Source organism: Cervus canadensis, chromosome 2, assembly GCF_019320065.1.
Source record: "Cervus canadensis isolate Bull #8, Minnesota chromosome 2, ASM1932006v1, whole genome shotgun sequence".
Taxonomy (NCBI): Eukaryota; Metazoa; Chordata; class Mammalia; order Artiodactyla; family Cervidae; genus Cervus; species Cervus canadensis.
The window spans coordinates 33,679,592-33,695,378 of NC_057387.1; the positions used below are offsets into that span (position 1 = coordinate 33,679,592).

The following is a 15,787-nucleotide window of genomic DNA, read 5'->3' on the forward strand; positions in this document are numbered from 1 at the left end:
CATGAACCGCAGCATGCCAGGCCTCCCTGTCCATCACCAGCTCCCGGAGTCCACCCAAACCCCCATTGTGTTGATGATGCCATCCAACCATCTCATCCTCTGTCATCCCCTTCTCCTCCGGCCCTCAATCTTTCCCAGCACCAGGGTCTTTTCAAATGAATTAGCTCTTCGCATCAGGTGGCCAAAGTATTGGAGTTTCAGCTTCAACATCAGTCCTTCCAATGAACACCCAGGACTGATCTCCTTTAGGATGGACTGGTTGGATCTCCTTGCAGTCCAACTGACTCTCAAGAGTCTTCTTTAACACTGCAATAATCGGACTATGAATTTTCTATGATGGAACTTTTGGGATTCCACTTATAGAGAGGGTTTGTCTATATGTTCCTTTATTACTAAATCTCTGACTCTATTGGGTCTCAGTAAAAAGCATACATTGTTTTTTAATAGTGAGACACATATATTTTATGTTGTGCACATTACTAATTAAACTTTTTTAGTTATAAGACAGCTCAAACCATTACAGAGCAAGGCAAGGTATAAGTACATGAATATGAAAAAATGTAAAAGTAAAATATAATAAAAGTAAAGTAAGTTAAAAAGACTCAGTTGAGTGTACTTTGGGGTATGTGTATTTTTTTTCTTTTTGGTTGGGTGGCTTCCAGGATCTTAATTCCTTGACCAGGGATAGAACCCATGCCCCCTGCAGTGGAAGTCAGGAATCCTAGCCATTGAACTGCCAGAGAATTCCCAAGGGATGTGTCTACTTTGAATACAATATATTCATTTTCCATAACAGAAAGCCATATTATTTCTCATGTCTATTCAGAATGTGATCTTACTGGAAACAGGGTCTTTGTAGATGTAATTATTTAAGATGAGGTCATACTCTATTAGGGTGGGCCGTGAATCTAATGTCTGGTATCATGATAAGAAGGCTATGTGTGAAGACACAGAAATGCATAGAGGAGAAGGTCACGTGAAGACAGAGGCGCCCGTTGGAGCAATATGGCTACAAGTTGAGGATTGCTGGCAAGCTCTAGAAACTAGGAGAGAGGCAAGGAAAGGATTTTCCCTCAGAAGCCCAAGAGGAAACCAACCTTGTTTACACCTTGATTTCAGACTTCTGGCCTCCTGAATTGTGAGAGAGCGATTTTCTGTTGTTTAAGCTGCCCAGGTTTTAGTAATTTGTTAGTTTGTTATGGCACATAAATTGAGCAGCTCATGAGTGCTCCATAAATAACTGCCAACTGATATCCTTCAAAAGGGAGAATGAAATTTTGTAATGATCTAAACAAGAGAGGGACTTCCACAGTAATTTTAAACAAAACACTTTCTGATGAAGAAAACTTTTCTTTTGGGGTAGAAAACACACTGTTATAAAATGCTTTACTATAGTTGTATTTTGAAAAGTTTTGAACTCATTAATACTACATATATGAATTATAGCCAAAGAAACTGACTTACATGAAAAGAATCAAATTTCATGCTTTAAAATGATGTTACTCACAGATAATACAAAGACTTTATCATTTATCTTCTGTCAATAACCACAGCTGGCTTGATATGACCATTGCATTGGGTTTCATTAACTTGACCATTCTTGGAAAGATACTAAGGCAGATTTTATTTTCAACACTCATGAGAAAAAAAAGCTGATGCAGTACATTTTTTCAGTTGATGAACTTTCATGATACTATAGGACATAGAAGAAAAAAATTTAAAAAGAATGAGAAATAAAACATGAATAAGTGAAAATTGTTATTTATTTCACTAAATTTTTTCCAAATAATAATATATTTGATTCAGAATGACTTTATATGCTTTGTATATTCATAGCAAAGTATGTCAATGAGCCTGGGGAAAAGTGTTTAATTGAATAAATTCTAGAAAAACGTCTACAACGTGGTCCATAAAAGCATTTTAAGCTGTTATTCTGGTGTTCTATCACCCTCTACTGATCAGTGAGCCAAATTACATTTAGCCTTTTTCCCACTCCAAAGTGGATTTCTTCTTCAAAGACAAAAAAAAAAAATTTGTTCACTGCTAAATCTACAAAAATCTGTTCACTAATTTAAGAAAAAATATTGAAACTAAGTATATCAAATATCATTTGTTTATGTATTTATCAAATATCATTTGTTTATGTCTTTATCGTTAGTGTGTGAGCTTCTCCAAGAAAGTCAAAGACTCATTATCTTAATATTCCTAGTGGTTAGTATACGACTTGGCACCGTATATACACTCAGTAAATGTTGGATAAATGGTATGTTGAGGCAATTTTCACAGTTATAGCAATCTTCATTTACCATTATTTTATAAAGTTGTTTTATAATTAACATTATTGTCTAAATAGTGTCTAACTAGTCAGCATATTAAAAAGCAGAGACATTACTTTGTCTACAAAGGTCTGTCTAGCCGGTTTTTCTAGTGGTCATGTATGGATGTGAGAGTTGGACTATAAAGAAAGCTGAGCGCAGAAGAATTGATGCTTTTGAACTGTGGTGTTGGAAAAGACTCTTGAGAGTCCCTTGGATTGCAAGGAGATCCAACCAGTGCATCCTAAAGGAGATCAGTCCTGGGTGTTCACTGGAAGGACTGATGTTGAAGCTGAAACTCCAATACTTTGGCCACCTGATGTGAAGAGCTGACTCATTGGAAAAGACCCTGATGCTGGGAAAGATTGAGGGTGGGAGGAGAAGGGGACGACAGAGGATGAGATGGTTGGATGGCATCACTGAGTCAATGCATATGAGTTTGGGTGAACTCTGGGAGTTGGTGATGGACAGGGAGGCCTGGCATGCTGCGGTTCATGGAGTCGCAAAGAGTCGGACACGACTGAGTGACTGAACTGAACTGAACTGAGTGCATGTGTGTTCAGTAGCGTCCGACTCTTTGTAACTCTATGGACTGTAGCTTGCCAGGCTCCTCTGCCCATGGGATTCTCCGTGCAAGAATACTGGAGTGGGTTGCCATTTCCACCTTCAGGGGATCTTCCCGACCCAGGGATCGAACCTGCATCTCTGGCATTTCCTGCATTGCAGGAGGATTCTTTACCACTGAGCCACCTGGGAAACCCAAATATCATCATTGCATGGATTTATATAAAATTAGTAAAACCTTTTCCCAACCCATTGATTTCATTTAAAATGCTTAAGTTGTTTTAACTTCAATATATTTTAACAGTTTTAAACCTATGTTCATCATCATTTTGATTGTGATTTAGCCTGGGCATTTTTCTGGTTAACTGTTATTTTTATTAGTTGTGTATTATTGAAGATTTTGCTGTTGTTAGAATTGGCTGTGGGGGACAGAGGGCTGAAATGACAGATGGCTAAAGGGCTGAGTTTATTTCCATTTCACATAGATAGTCCAGGGCTGACATGATTTTTTGTCATACTGCTCAATCATGTGTAAGCATGCATTAGCTGTGTATATTAAGCAGAATAAATAGGTGCAGAGCCTTTGGGAGAGTAGACTAAACTCCAAGGCATAGCAAAGTGGAGGTTGGTATATTAGTAGTTCTGATCAAAGATGCTGATCTAATGGGCTGGGTCCATTACAACTATGATGAGGCTGGTGCCAGTTCTGGGCTACATGATATGCACATTAAGTTTCACAAGTGATATTCCATAAATTCATGACCACAAATTGGTACTCAAAATGCCCCCAAATCTTACCTAGTTTCTCTTGTAACACAGCCTTCCCATGCTCTACAATAATGATCATCTTCCATCTCTTCAAACTTCTGGCCCTTACACCCTCTTTTTCTGACTCTCTCTCCCTCACATCTTTTTTGTTAAGTGGTAAAGATAGATTTTCCCCAATTTTATTATATAATTGGCTTATAACTGCATAAAATTAAGGTGTATAAACATAATGGCTTCACTTTCATTTATTGTGAAGTGATTACCACACTAAGTTTAGTTAACATCCACCATCTCATGGATTAAAAAAACAGAAAGAAAAAGAAGAAAAAAATTACACTTTTCTTTCCTTGTGATGGGACTTCTTGGAATCTTTCAAATGTACCAATACAGCAGTATTAACTATAGCCATCATGTTGTATGTTTCCCTTACATTCTCATTTTCCCCATTCCTTCATTCATTCATTGAAGAAATGGAAATCATTCTTCAAAGAGCCTGGGCCCCCATCATCTTTCCATCATCGTTTCTACAAACTCTCAACAGAACTTGCACTTTTTATTATTGTTTTTGCTGCATTGGGGGAAGGGCATCTACAGCTGTAGTCAGCCACAGATAAGGGGTGAAGCTGCAGGCAACATGGAAAGTTGAATTCACTCAAGGTTATGGTTTTGTCAGATGAATAAGGCAGCGGAAAAGGGACCAAAAATTTAAAGGGGTATAAAAGGTATTGACCAAGACCATAGATTATAGAATCTAAGTGGAAGTAAAGAAAGGAATGACACTATGGGGTAAGGACACTGGCAAGGTGAAAATATTAATATATTGTAGGTCTCAGTGTGATTCCCTGTTCATTTTATTTGTCCATTTATTAGACAGTCTTCTTCATATCGATTTACAGGATTCCTTACATACTTTGAATACATTTTTCGTTGTCTGTAAGCTTATATTTTCTATCTGTAACTTGCTTTTTTCACTGTTTAAGTTATGAATTCTGATGCACAGATGTTTTCAATTTTGTCAAATTTGTGCTTTATGGGTTATATTTTTTGTCTTGTTTTGGAATTCCTTTTCTACACTGAGATCACAGAGATATTCTTCCAGATTTTCTTCATAATATTTTCAAGTTTTACATCTTACTTTTTTATCTACTTCACCTGGAATTTATTTTTGTGCATATTACGATGAGGTGCTAGTGGTAGAGAACCCACCTGCCAGTGCCGGAGACATAAGAGACGTGGGTTCGATCCCTGGATTGGGAAGTTCCCCTGGAGGAAGGCATGGCAACCCACTCCAGTATTCTTGCCCGGAGACTCCCATGGACAGAGGAGCCTGGTGAGCTACAGTCCACAGAGTCACAAAAGAGTCAGACACACTGAGGCGACTTAGCACGCACACACGCATGAGGTAAAGATCCATCCATCTAGTCTTTAACTCTCCCCAAGCTGGTTTGTGCCTCTCCAATTCACTAAAAATGCTGGTACATTTCTTGCCAAATCTGAAAGATATTTTTCAGCCCCAGCTTTTAATTTTATTCAGTTTTCCAGTAGCATTTGACACTTTTGGCAGCTCTCTTTTTCTAAAAACAGTCTCTTCTTATGGTTTCTTTAACGCTTGCCTGTTTTCCCCTATGTCTCTGAAGGCTCTTTCTCAGTCTCCTTTAATATAAATAAAAATAACAACTATCATTTATAAAGTGCTTTTTTATGTGCTAGGCCCCATGTTAGGTTTTTTTTTTTTGCTTTTCTACTTAATCCTACAACAGACTGTTGAGACAGACCTGGTACTGATGAGGAAACTGAGGCTCAGAGAAATGATGTAACTTGCTCCAGGTGACTCAAATGCAGGCAGCTTGAATTTGAGCCTAAACTTTGTACCGGCTCTGTGGCCTGCACTTGACATCTACAATTTAGTTTCCCAGAGCTCAATCTAGGGCCTTCTTCTTACTCCGTACTTTTAAAGTGATGTTCTTTTTTCCTATATCTTTAAAAACTGTCTGTATACCAATGACTTACAAATTTATGTTGATTATTTCCAGCCTGGACTTCTTTTCTGAGCTGTGCATGCAATTTTGACACTTGTTTGATTCACAGTTATCTTAAACTTAGCATGTCTGGGATTGAACTCTTGATCTTATCTCCAAACAATCTCCTTCACCTCAGAGATCGACAATTCCATCTCCATGGTGTCTCATGCCAGAAACCTAAAGGTTTTTGGTACTGTCTTTGGTACTGTTTTTGGTGCTGTCTGAGCCTGGGAGTGCTGCTGTAACTGAATGTCACAGACTGGGCGTCTTATCAACCAAGCTGGAAAGTCTAAGATCAAGGTACTGGCAGATTCAGTGTCAGGTGAGGGCCTACTTCCTGGTTTGTAGATGCTGTCTTCTAGCTGTGTCCTCACAGGAGGAAGTAGCAAGGGATCTCGCCATAATCTTTTTTATAAGGGAGCTAATCCCAGGGGATCAAACCCAGGTCTCCCACATTGCAGGCGGATTCTTAACTAGCTGAGCCACCACGGAAGCCCTACCAATGGGATAAAGACTTCTAAATCTCAGCTCATATTAAATTCAGATATGTACAGAAAATGTACTTTATTTGCCTAAACTGCTCTTTCTCCTGACCCCATCTGTTAGATAATGGGGTGAAAAGTTAACCAAGTATCTAATTTCTTTTAAAGCTTAGACTCAGAATTAGCCCCTTCAGATCGGTGGTCCCCAACCTTTTAGGCACTAGGGACCAGTTTTGTGGAAGACTTTTTCTCCTGGACTGGGGCTGGGGGATGGTTCCTCGGTGATTCAAGTGCATTACATTTATTGTGGGCTTTATTTCTACTATTATTACATCAGCTCCACCTCAGATCTTCAGGCATTAGATCCTGGAGGCTGGGGACTCTGCTTTAGATAGTATCTACCTCCTTTTGGATGGAAAGATTCACTAGTTCTCCCCCTAAGAGGGCATGTGGAGGTCTGAGGGAGGGATGTGGCTTACTTGTGAATTCTGCAGCATTGAGACTAAGGGACACGCGGCCTGTGCAGATTCTGAGAGCACACTGGTTGGCATCAGTCAGTCTCCTGTCTGTGTCCAGTGCTGCCTCCATTGTTCCACTGCTGTGTCTTCTCTGTTCTTTCAGTTTGAGCAGTGCTCCTGATGGTTCCTTGACCGCTGCTGATTTTCTTGCCAACCCTTCAAGTAGCTCACTGGCCCATTGACTGGATGATGGCTTCCATTACACTAGATAAATTTCTTTGTTCAATCACCGTCATTTTTGGTATACTTACTTAAATATTGTATATATGTGCAAATGTCAGTTCATGTTAAATATTAGAAAGCTTATTTTTCCCCTTTTATAAATACAAAAAGAAGTCCTCATATTTTCTCTCTTGGTTACTATATTTCAACAACTCCATGGGAATGGGAGATGAAGCTTTGGCCTAGAAAAAGGAAGAGAGAGAATAGACCTAGGGTAGCTTCATGGAACCGACTCCAGTGTTCCTGCCTGGAGAATCCCAGGGACGGGGGAGCCTGGTGGGCTGCGGTCTATGGGGTCGCACAGAGTCGGACATGACTGAAGTGATTTAGCAGCAGCAGCAGCAGCAGCAGCTTCATGGAGGCTGATCTCCATCAACCTCGGCTCTGAGCACAAAACCAAAAACAAAACAAAACAAAACCCCCAAAAAACTCCCCTAAAAATTTACAACCCTGGGACTACCCTCAGTCACTTTAAAGTTTCAATTAAGACTGTTCTATCTGGGAATCCCCAGCCAAACATTAACCTCAACTAAAAAAAAAAACAACAAAGAAGACTGGCAGAAGGAAACCCGGAACCAAGGGGATGTTCCTCGCCCGCTGGCGAGGAACCCAGAGGCGTTGGACACGCGTTCCAGGGGCAGTTGCTTCGCTGCCCACAGGGCTGCCCCCTCGGAGGCTCCCGGCTCGGCCCGCGGGTGGGGCTTTCCCACTTCTCGGGGTTCCCTTGGCGCTGCATAACCATGCTGCGCGGCAGAGGGGGCTTCCTGCCGCCCATCGTGGCTGGCCAGGAACACGAGTTCTCGACAGCCGTTTCTAAGAGCTTTTCCAGAAGCCGGGCCGCCGCGGGGACGGGATGGTGGACATCGGGGAACTGCAGGAAGGACTGGAGGCCCTGGGCTTCCCTCCGGGCGGGGAGGAGGTGGGTCTCGCTGCGTTCAGGCCTCAGGGAGTGCGGGGCGGGAGGCTCTGCAGGGGTGATATGGCGGTGGGGGTGGTGAAGACCCCCTCATCTCTTCGGGGCCCAGTCCCCAGAGGTTTTTTGGTGTGAGCTGCTTCACCAGAGACAGCCCGCTGGTAGAACATTTTTCCATACGTTTCTGTCCTATGAGTGAGCTGCTCCGGTGAAACATGTAGCAGTCTTACCTAAAAATAGGGTCCAAGCCATCGAAACACAAAAGGTCCGCTAGGCGTTCCTACAGGTTAACGGAACCCCTGCAGGAAGCCGACTGCCTGGGCCTGGGCGCAAATTCGTTTCGCTCTTGGAAACTCCAAGAGTCCGTCTTGATGGCTCCTCCTGATCTCTACGCGAGGGCGTCCCATAGCTTGGGAAGTGGGGCCTGCACTGAAGGGCGACAGCTCCCCGCCTAGACCTTTGGGAATTCCCTGCGTGGGCACTTGCTACTCAGAATACTGGAGTGGGTTGCCATTTAGTTCTCCATTGGATCTTCCAGATCCAGGGATTAAACCCACGTGTTTTGCCACTCCTTCATTGGCAGGCGGATGCTTTACACTGAGCCACCTGGGAAACCTCAGTTAAAACCAATACTTGCTGGTTTAACCCTACACTTAGAAGTCACTGTACTGCCCTGTACCTTACACGGTAAAGTTATCCTTAAGCTCAACACATGACAATATCAATACTCACTATTGTATTCTCAGAGGGTCCTCATTTCCACAACTGTATGTTTAACCAGCTAAGTTACAGTAAAAATAAAGTCTTTGTTTTACTTAAAGCTTCTCTAAGAGGCTAGTAGCTTCAGCAGCAGCATGGGAACATGTGTGCACATGAGTTTGAAAAGGTGACAATACACCAGGCTTTATAGAAATCTTTTCCTTGTGAGGCAACTGAATTACATTCAATTACGGGAAATAGTATTTAATAAGTTTCCATCTGGTAGGCTTGAATTGAATGATGGATGTGAGAGCAGAGAACACTGAATCTAGAAAAAACATACAGTCAGCACAGTAACATGTAGTTTATGCACCATAGTTCTTAGGATTTATACAGTGTATGCCAGAGAAATGAGGGATGGATTAATGCTATCTAACATTTTTGTTATGGAAACTGATGGTTTGATCCCTAAGGCCCAACCAACCACAGATTCCAGTCCTAATTTTATATAACATGTATTGCTTTCACTGGATTCTGTGTGTCCAAGGCTTTTTGTTGCACTCACTTTGTGTTGCACAGAATCAGCAAACAAACAGATGAAGTTATGCTTTCTTGCAGAATGAAGCCCCAGAATCTTGTTATTCCTTCTCTCTTCTCAGGCAGGAGCTGGGTCTTCTGCTTTAGCAGCCTGTCAATTTATCTTCTATTCATTTATCTCAATGGTTCTCATGTAGGGGTGATTTTGTCCCTCAGAGACATATGACATTTTGGATGGTTGTGACAGTGGGGGATGTATGTATGTGATGTGAAGGATGTAGTGCGTGAGTGAGTCAGTTCAGTTGCTCAGTCATGTCCAACTCTTTGCAACCCCATGACCACAGCACGCCAGGCCTCTCTGTCCATCACCAGCTCCGGGAGTCCACCCAAACCCGTGTCCATTGAGTTGGTGATGCCATCCAGCCATCTCATCCTCTGTCTCCCCTTCTCCTCCTGCCCCCAATCCCTCCCAGCATCAGGGTCTTTTCCAATGAGTCATCTCTTCGCATGAGGTGGCCAAAGTACTGTAGTTTCAACATCAGCATCAGTCCTTCCAATGAACACCCAGGACTGATCTCCTTTAGGATGGACTGGTTGGATCTCCTTGCAGTCCAAGGGACTCTCAAGAGTCTTCAACACCACAGTTCAAAAGCATCAATTTTTCGGCGCTCAGCTTTCTTCACAGTCCAACTCTCATATCCATAGATGACCACTAGAAAAACCATAGCCTTGACTAGACGGACCTTTGTTGGCAAAGTAATGTCTCTGCTTTTTAATATGCTATCCAGATTGGTCATAACTTTCCTTCCAAGGAGTAAGCATCTTTTAATTTCATGGCTGCAATCACCATCTGCAGTGATTTTGGAGCCCCCCAAAATAAAGTCTGTCACTGTTTCCACTGTTTCCCCATCTATTTCCCTTGAAGTGATGGGACCAGATGCCATGATCTTAGTTTTCTAAATGTTGAGCTTTAAGCCAACTTTTTCACTCTGCTCTTTCACTTTCATCAAGAGGCTCTTTAGTTCCTCTTCACTTTCTGCCTAAGGGTGGTGTCATCTGCATATCTGAGGTTATTGATATTTCTCCCAGCAATCTTGATTCCAGCTTGTGCTTCTTCCAGCCCAGTGTTTCTCATGATGTACTCTGTATATAAGTTAAATAAGCAGGGTGACAATATACAGCCTTGACGTACTCCTTTTCCTATTTGGAACCAGTCTGTTGTTCCATTACATGTGATAAATATATAAATACTTGAATGCTGTAATTTGTTATCTACCTTGTGTGAATGTATCTCTAATATCATTTTTTCTTTCTTGGAGATAATTTTAAAATCTGTTGATGTTAATGAGCATAATCTGCTGGACCTTGGCACATTTATGCAGTACATACAAGATAATGAGATAAACATGAAATTGACTTTTAAGAGTTTGGACACAAATAATGATGGTTTGTTTTTAATACAAGTAGTAATCTTATCAGAAAATTAATTGTGTTTTAGTAAAGGTTTATTTTTAGGTGTTTGGCTTCTCTGAAAGGTTATTGAAAACTCATTTATTTAATTCTGCCACTTGTTTTATTATTACTTTTAAGAAATATTTTTAAATGATGTCATTTTTATTTACATACTACCTTTCAAAAAGAAAACCACCAACAAAAAGATTATACCCTTTGAGTAATATGCTTTTTACTAAAGATCTGAGAAATATTTGTTTCATTTTGGTAAGGTTTTTGCATGAAGCTCCATGTGGCAATGGTGGTTAAGCTGAGTCTGGAAAGATCAGTAGAAGTTACCCTAGTGAAGAGTAGGGAAGAATGGTCCAGGCAGAGGAAATAGCTTGTTGGGAGGCTGTGGTCCCCCCGGGGGAGTAGGTCATGTCTGAGGGACTAGAGGAAGACCAGTAAGGGTGGAGCTGAGAGCTGTCAGAGGGTGAAGCTGAGAGAGCTGAGCGTGTCAGAGATGAGGCTGGGAGGCTGGCACAGGTAGGGTCTTGGAGGGCCTTGGGGTCTGGGAAGGTTTCTGGACTTGATCATAAAGGGGAATGAGGTGGGAAGCCTCTGAAGAGTTTTCAATAGTAGGGGTAGTAACACCATCATATTTGTGTAGAGCATGGACTGGCATCTTGAACCACTGTGGGACTGGGTTGATGGGAATAAATGACTTGGGAAACACTTAGGCACAGAACAGACCACATTTGGTGGTTGAATGTGTAGTAGGTTGAGGGAAAGAAAAGAGACAAGAATGACTTATTTAAGCAATATTGGAGATAAACTTTTTATTTATTAATATAGGAAATATTATATGGACTTTCCAGTCTCTTTGTCTCAGCAAGTAGAAAACATAATTGGGATGTTGATGTTTTATGGCATGTTGTGATAATGTGCTTAATACTGCTTTACTGTTTGCCTCTGCATATTTTCAAACCTTCCAGTTGATGCTCATTTTCTTTATTCCTTTAAAGGAGTGATTGATCCTTCAGAAATTATCAATAGTCTCAACTTAATATGTATACATATTTCTGAAAAAAAGGCATTGAAGATTCTTGAAAGGTCAGCCCTTACATATTATATACATTTTAAAATTAATTTTTATTTACTTTAAAACCTTTTGGGCTTCCCTTGTGGCTTAGACAGTAAAGAGTCTGCCTACAATGCAGGAGACTTGGGTTCAATTCCTGGGTCAGGAAGATCCTCTGGAGAAGGAAATGACAACCCATTCCAGTATTCTTGCCCGGAAAATCCCATGGATGGAGGAGTTTGGTGGGCTACGGTCCATGGGGTCACAAAGAGTTGAACACGACTGAGCGACTTCACTTTCTTTCTTTAAAACCTTTTTGGGACTTCCCTTGCAGTCCAGTGGTTAGGACTCTGTGCTTTCACTGCAGGGGTTATGGGTTCAATCTCTGGTTGGGGAACTAATATCCCTCACACTGTACAGTACAGCCAAAAAAAGGGAAAAAAAACCCCACAAGCAAACAAATAAACAAAAAACACAAACAGCTTTTTCATTATGAAAGTGAAAACTATGGAAATTTTATGAAAACATGAATAATGGCTCCTAATCATCTGTTTGCTATCACTCTTCTACATGATATATTATCTGCTTTAAGTCTCTTAAGACTTTAGAGGAAAAGTCTATTATTTTCCTTGTTCTACTGAGGTTAAGTAACTTGCTCAAGGTCACCATAATCCACCTCTGCAATATTAATCCACTGATATAATTTTATATCTATTTTATATTTATGTATATATCTATTATTTTTTTATAAGATCATATACTTTATACTATTAGTCAATCCATCAAGCATCCAACCAATCAAGTCATCTATCAGTCAGATATTGATTGATGCTTTTTGCCACACATGCAGTAGCCAGTGAGGATTCAGTGGTATAAACGGTATGGTCCTGGTGCCCATCCTTGCAGAGCTAATAGTTTATGGGGCTGAGGGGAGCTGAGTTGCAGAGTGGCGAAAGTTATGATAGGGACACATAAGAAAACACTGAAGGAAAGTATCTCTATTAGGAAAGAGAACTGAATTTTGTCAACTATACAGCTTTTTTCACTTAACCTATTTTTTAAAAACTTACTTTTGGCTGTGCTGGGTCTTCATTGCTGCACGGGCTTCTCTATTTGTGGCGAGTCCGGGCTACTCTCTAGTTGCGGTGCGCAGGCTTCTCATTGCTGTGGCTTCTCTTGTTGGGAGCATGAGCTCTGAAGTGCTCAGGCTCAGCGGCTGCAGCTCCTGGGCTCTCCAGCACAGGCTCGGCTGTGGTGCCCAGGCTTAGTTGCTCCGAGGCATGTAGGATCTTCCTGGATCAGGGATCAAACCTGTGTCTCCTGCACTGGCAGGTGGATTCTTTACCACTGAGCCACCAGGGAAACCCTTCACTTGACTTATTTATTTAATATGCTATAGTAGTAGATCTGACATTAAACATTCCTGAGATAAAGCTAACTTGTTATGAACTGTTTCATTCAAGAAACATACAGACCAATAGAGACAGACCAACAGAGAGTTTTATCACAAACAACCATACCATCACTGGATTTGTCATATTTAACATTTTGCCATATTTGGTTCAGATTTTTCAAATAAATAAAACATTACAGACAGCTGAAGTTTTCAGTGTCTTTAAACCCATTTCCTTCTCTTCTGCCAGAAGTAACTACTATCATGAACTTATCCCCATACACATTTTTATCTCTGTGTATATTTTACTACATACATATCCTTAAAGTATGATACTGTTTCTCATATTTTAAGACATTATTTAAATGGTGGCATGCTGCATATTTTTTAAATCACTTTTTCTAAATATTATATTTTAGAGATTTGTTGATGTTGATGCCTATAGCATCAATCATTTTAGTCAGTGTACAGCTTCTATTTAATGTATATGATTCAGTTTACTTATGAATTCTCCTTATGATGATAGAATTTAGGTTTTTAAAAAATTTTGTTTTGTTATTAGTACAAAACAATGCTGGAATGAATAGTCTCGTATACATCATCTTGTTTATTACTTGCAGTCAAGTTGCTTGACTGTAGGGTGTACAGACCTTTAATTAGATATTACAAATTTTATCCAAAGTGGTTGTACCAATTTAGTATTTTACTAGAAATGTATATCCTTCCTATTACTTGATACTATAGTCTTCTAATATTTAAATATTTTCCAAACCCATGGGTCAGAAATAGTGTCCTGTTGTTTTAATATAATTTGATTTAATTTACTTATATTCCTCATTGCTAGTGAGTCTGAACATCTTTTAATGTATTAGCTGGCCATTTGGATATTACCTCCCTATGAATTATGTAAGTTAAGTATTTTGCCTACTTTTAAGCTGAATTAGTCATCGTTTTCTTAATGGCTTGTAGCTAGCTGTTCTTTCATAAATTCTGGGTGTTAATTCTATGATGGTTATATGTGCTGCAAATGTCTTTTCCCAGCTTGCTTCTTATTCTAAATTCATTTTTTTGTGTTTTTGTCATTGTGCAGAAAATTTCAGCTTTAATGTAGTCATATTTGTCCACCTTTTTCTTTTATGCATGTGCTTTTAACACCTTGAAAGATTCTTCCTTATCCTGGGATATAAAAATTTTAATGTATATCTTATTTTTATAATTTTACATTTAGTTCTTTAATTCATCTGTAATTGATGTTCATGTATATTATAAAATTACATGTCCAGTTTCATTTTTTCTATATGGTCTGTTGTTCTATCACCATTAATTGACTGGTCTCATCTTTTCCCCACAATTTGAAATGCTTACCTCTGTCATATTATTAAATTTCCATCTGTATATGGATGTGTTTCTCATCTATTTTATTACATTGGCTGTTGTCTGTTATGCATCGTTACCATCTCCTAATTGCTATCACTTTAGGATACATCTTGATATCTGGTTTTACTTTCTTCATTTTCAATAATGTCAATGCTATTCTTGGCCCTTTAATCTTCTATATACATTTCAGAATCATCTTATTCGGATACATATACAAATATGCACATGTGCATACATACACTCACGTACCCCTTTTGAAACTTTTTTTTGCTGCACCTTGCAGCATGTGGGATTCTTAGTTCCCCAACCAGGGATTGAACCTGTGACCCCTGCCCTGCAAGTGTGGACTCCTAACCACTGGACCACCAGGAATTTAATTCCCCCCTTTTGGAATTTTGATTGCAATTGCATGTAATTTATGGACCCATTTGGGGGAGAAGTGATGTATTTATGATGTTACATTTTCTGTTTCATGAATATTATGTATGTCTTACTTTTTAGATCTTCTTTAATGTCTTTTAATAAAATGTTGTATGTTCTCTATAAAGCTTTTATATAACTTTTGTTGGATTTACTCACAGAAACTAGATTTTTGTTGCTCTTCTAAGTATACAGAGGAATTTGATTTGCTATCACTTCATTTAGAATTTTCATATCCATGTTAAAAATCGATACTATTCCAAGGGTTAAGATGGAACCTTGTTTCCTTTCTGTGGTCTACAGGGCTCCACGTGGTCTGGCCCACTCTCTAGCCTTGTCATCCAGAACTCTCCTTCCACTCTGTGCTCCAGGCCGACTGAGCTTTCAGTCTTAAACAACAACAGCAGCAACAACAGCAACAAACACCCTGGAGTCTCATTCCTTCAGCCCTTGTACAAACTGTTCTTTCTGTCTGGGAGACCATTCCAGCTCCTTCACTTGGATATCCCCTGCTTATTCGTTAGGTCTCTGTTCAGATGTGACTCTGACCTCTGAAACTTTTTTGGTTTTGCTGGTATTTGCTTTTACAACTTTACAGAGGCTCATCTGTCATATTCTGTATTCCCAATAGACTGTAAAGCTGGGACCAAAGTATATTATCCATCATTTTATAGTCAATGCCTAGTACAGTGTCTGGAACGTACTAACAGATCAATACATGTTTTCTGACTGACTTAATATTGTCACAAAAACCAAGGGTGGAGAGTATCGGATTTAACAGGAGGGACTGGCAACATAAGTATTGAAAAAAAAAATTCCTTGGATCTGCTCATTTGAGATTTCTGGGCCTCTCAGTGAAAACAGTTTCAGTGGGTGGTAAAGGGTTATGTCAGATTGCATAGGGCTACTGAACGAATGGGAAGTGAGGAGGTGGGTATGAGGAATGTGGTTTACTGATTTGGGAAGTTTAGATAAGAAGAAGACGACGACTAAGCAAGTCTTTTTACATTGCATTTTTATAATTTTTTGAAGAATAGGAGAGA

General features: G+C 39.9%; 1 protein-coding gene across 1 annotated transcript in view; it reads left to right on the top strand.

Moving 5' to 3' along the window:
• Nucleotides 1-7,473: 7,473 nt before the first annotated feature.
• The window catches only part of LOC122428712 (calcium-binding mitochondrial carrier protein SCaMC-1-like), a 73,973-nt gene continuing 65,659 nt past the window's right edge, over nucleotides 7,474-15,787 (top strand). Inside the window, exons 1-4 of the mRNA XM_043448767.1 lie at nucleotides 7,474-7,585; nucleotides 7,709-7,809; nucleotides 10,359-10,485; nucleotides 11,499-11,586. Coding sequence (XP_043304702.1) covers nucleotides 7,474-7,585; nucleotides 7,709-7,809; nucleotides 10,359-10,485; nucleotides 11,499-11,586 — 428 coding nt within the window. The remainder of the gene's footprint in view (nucleotides 7,586-7,708; nucleotides 7,810-10,358; nucleotides 10,486-11,498; nucleotides 11,587-15,787) is intronic.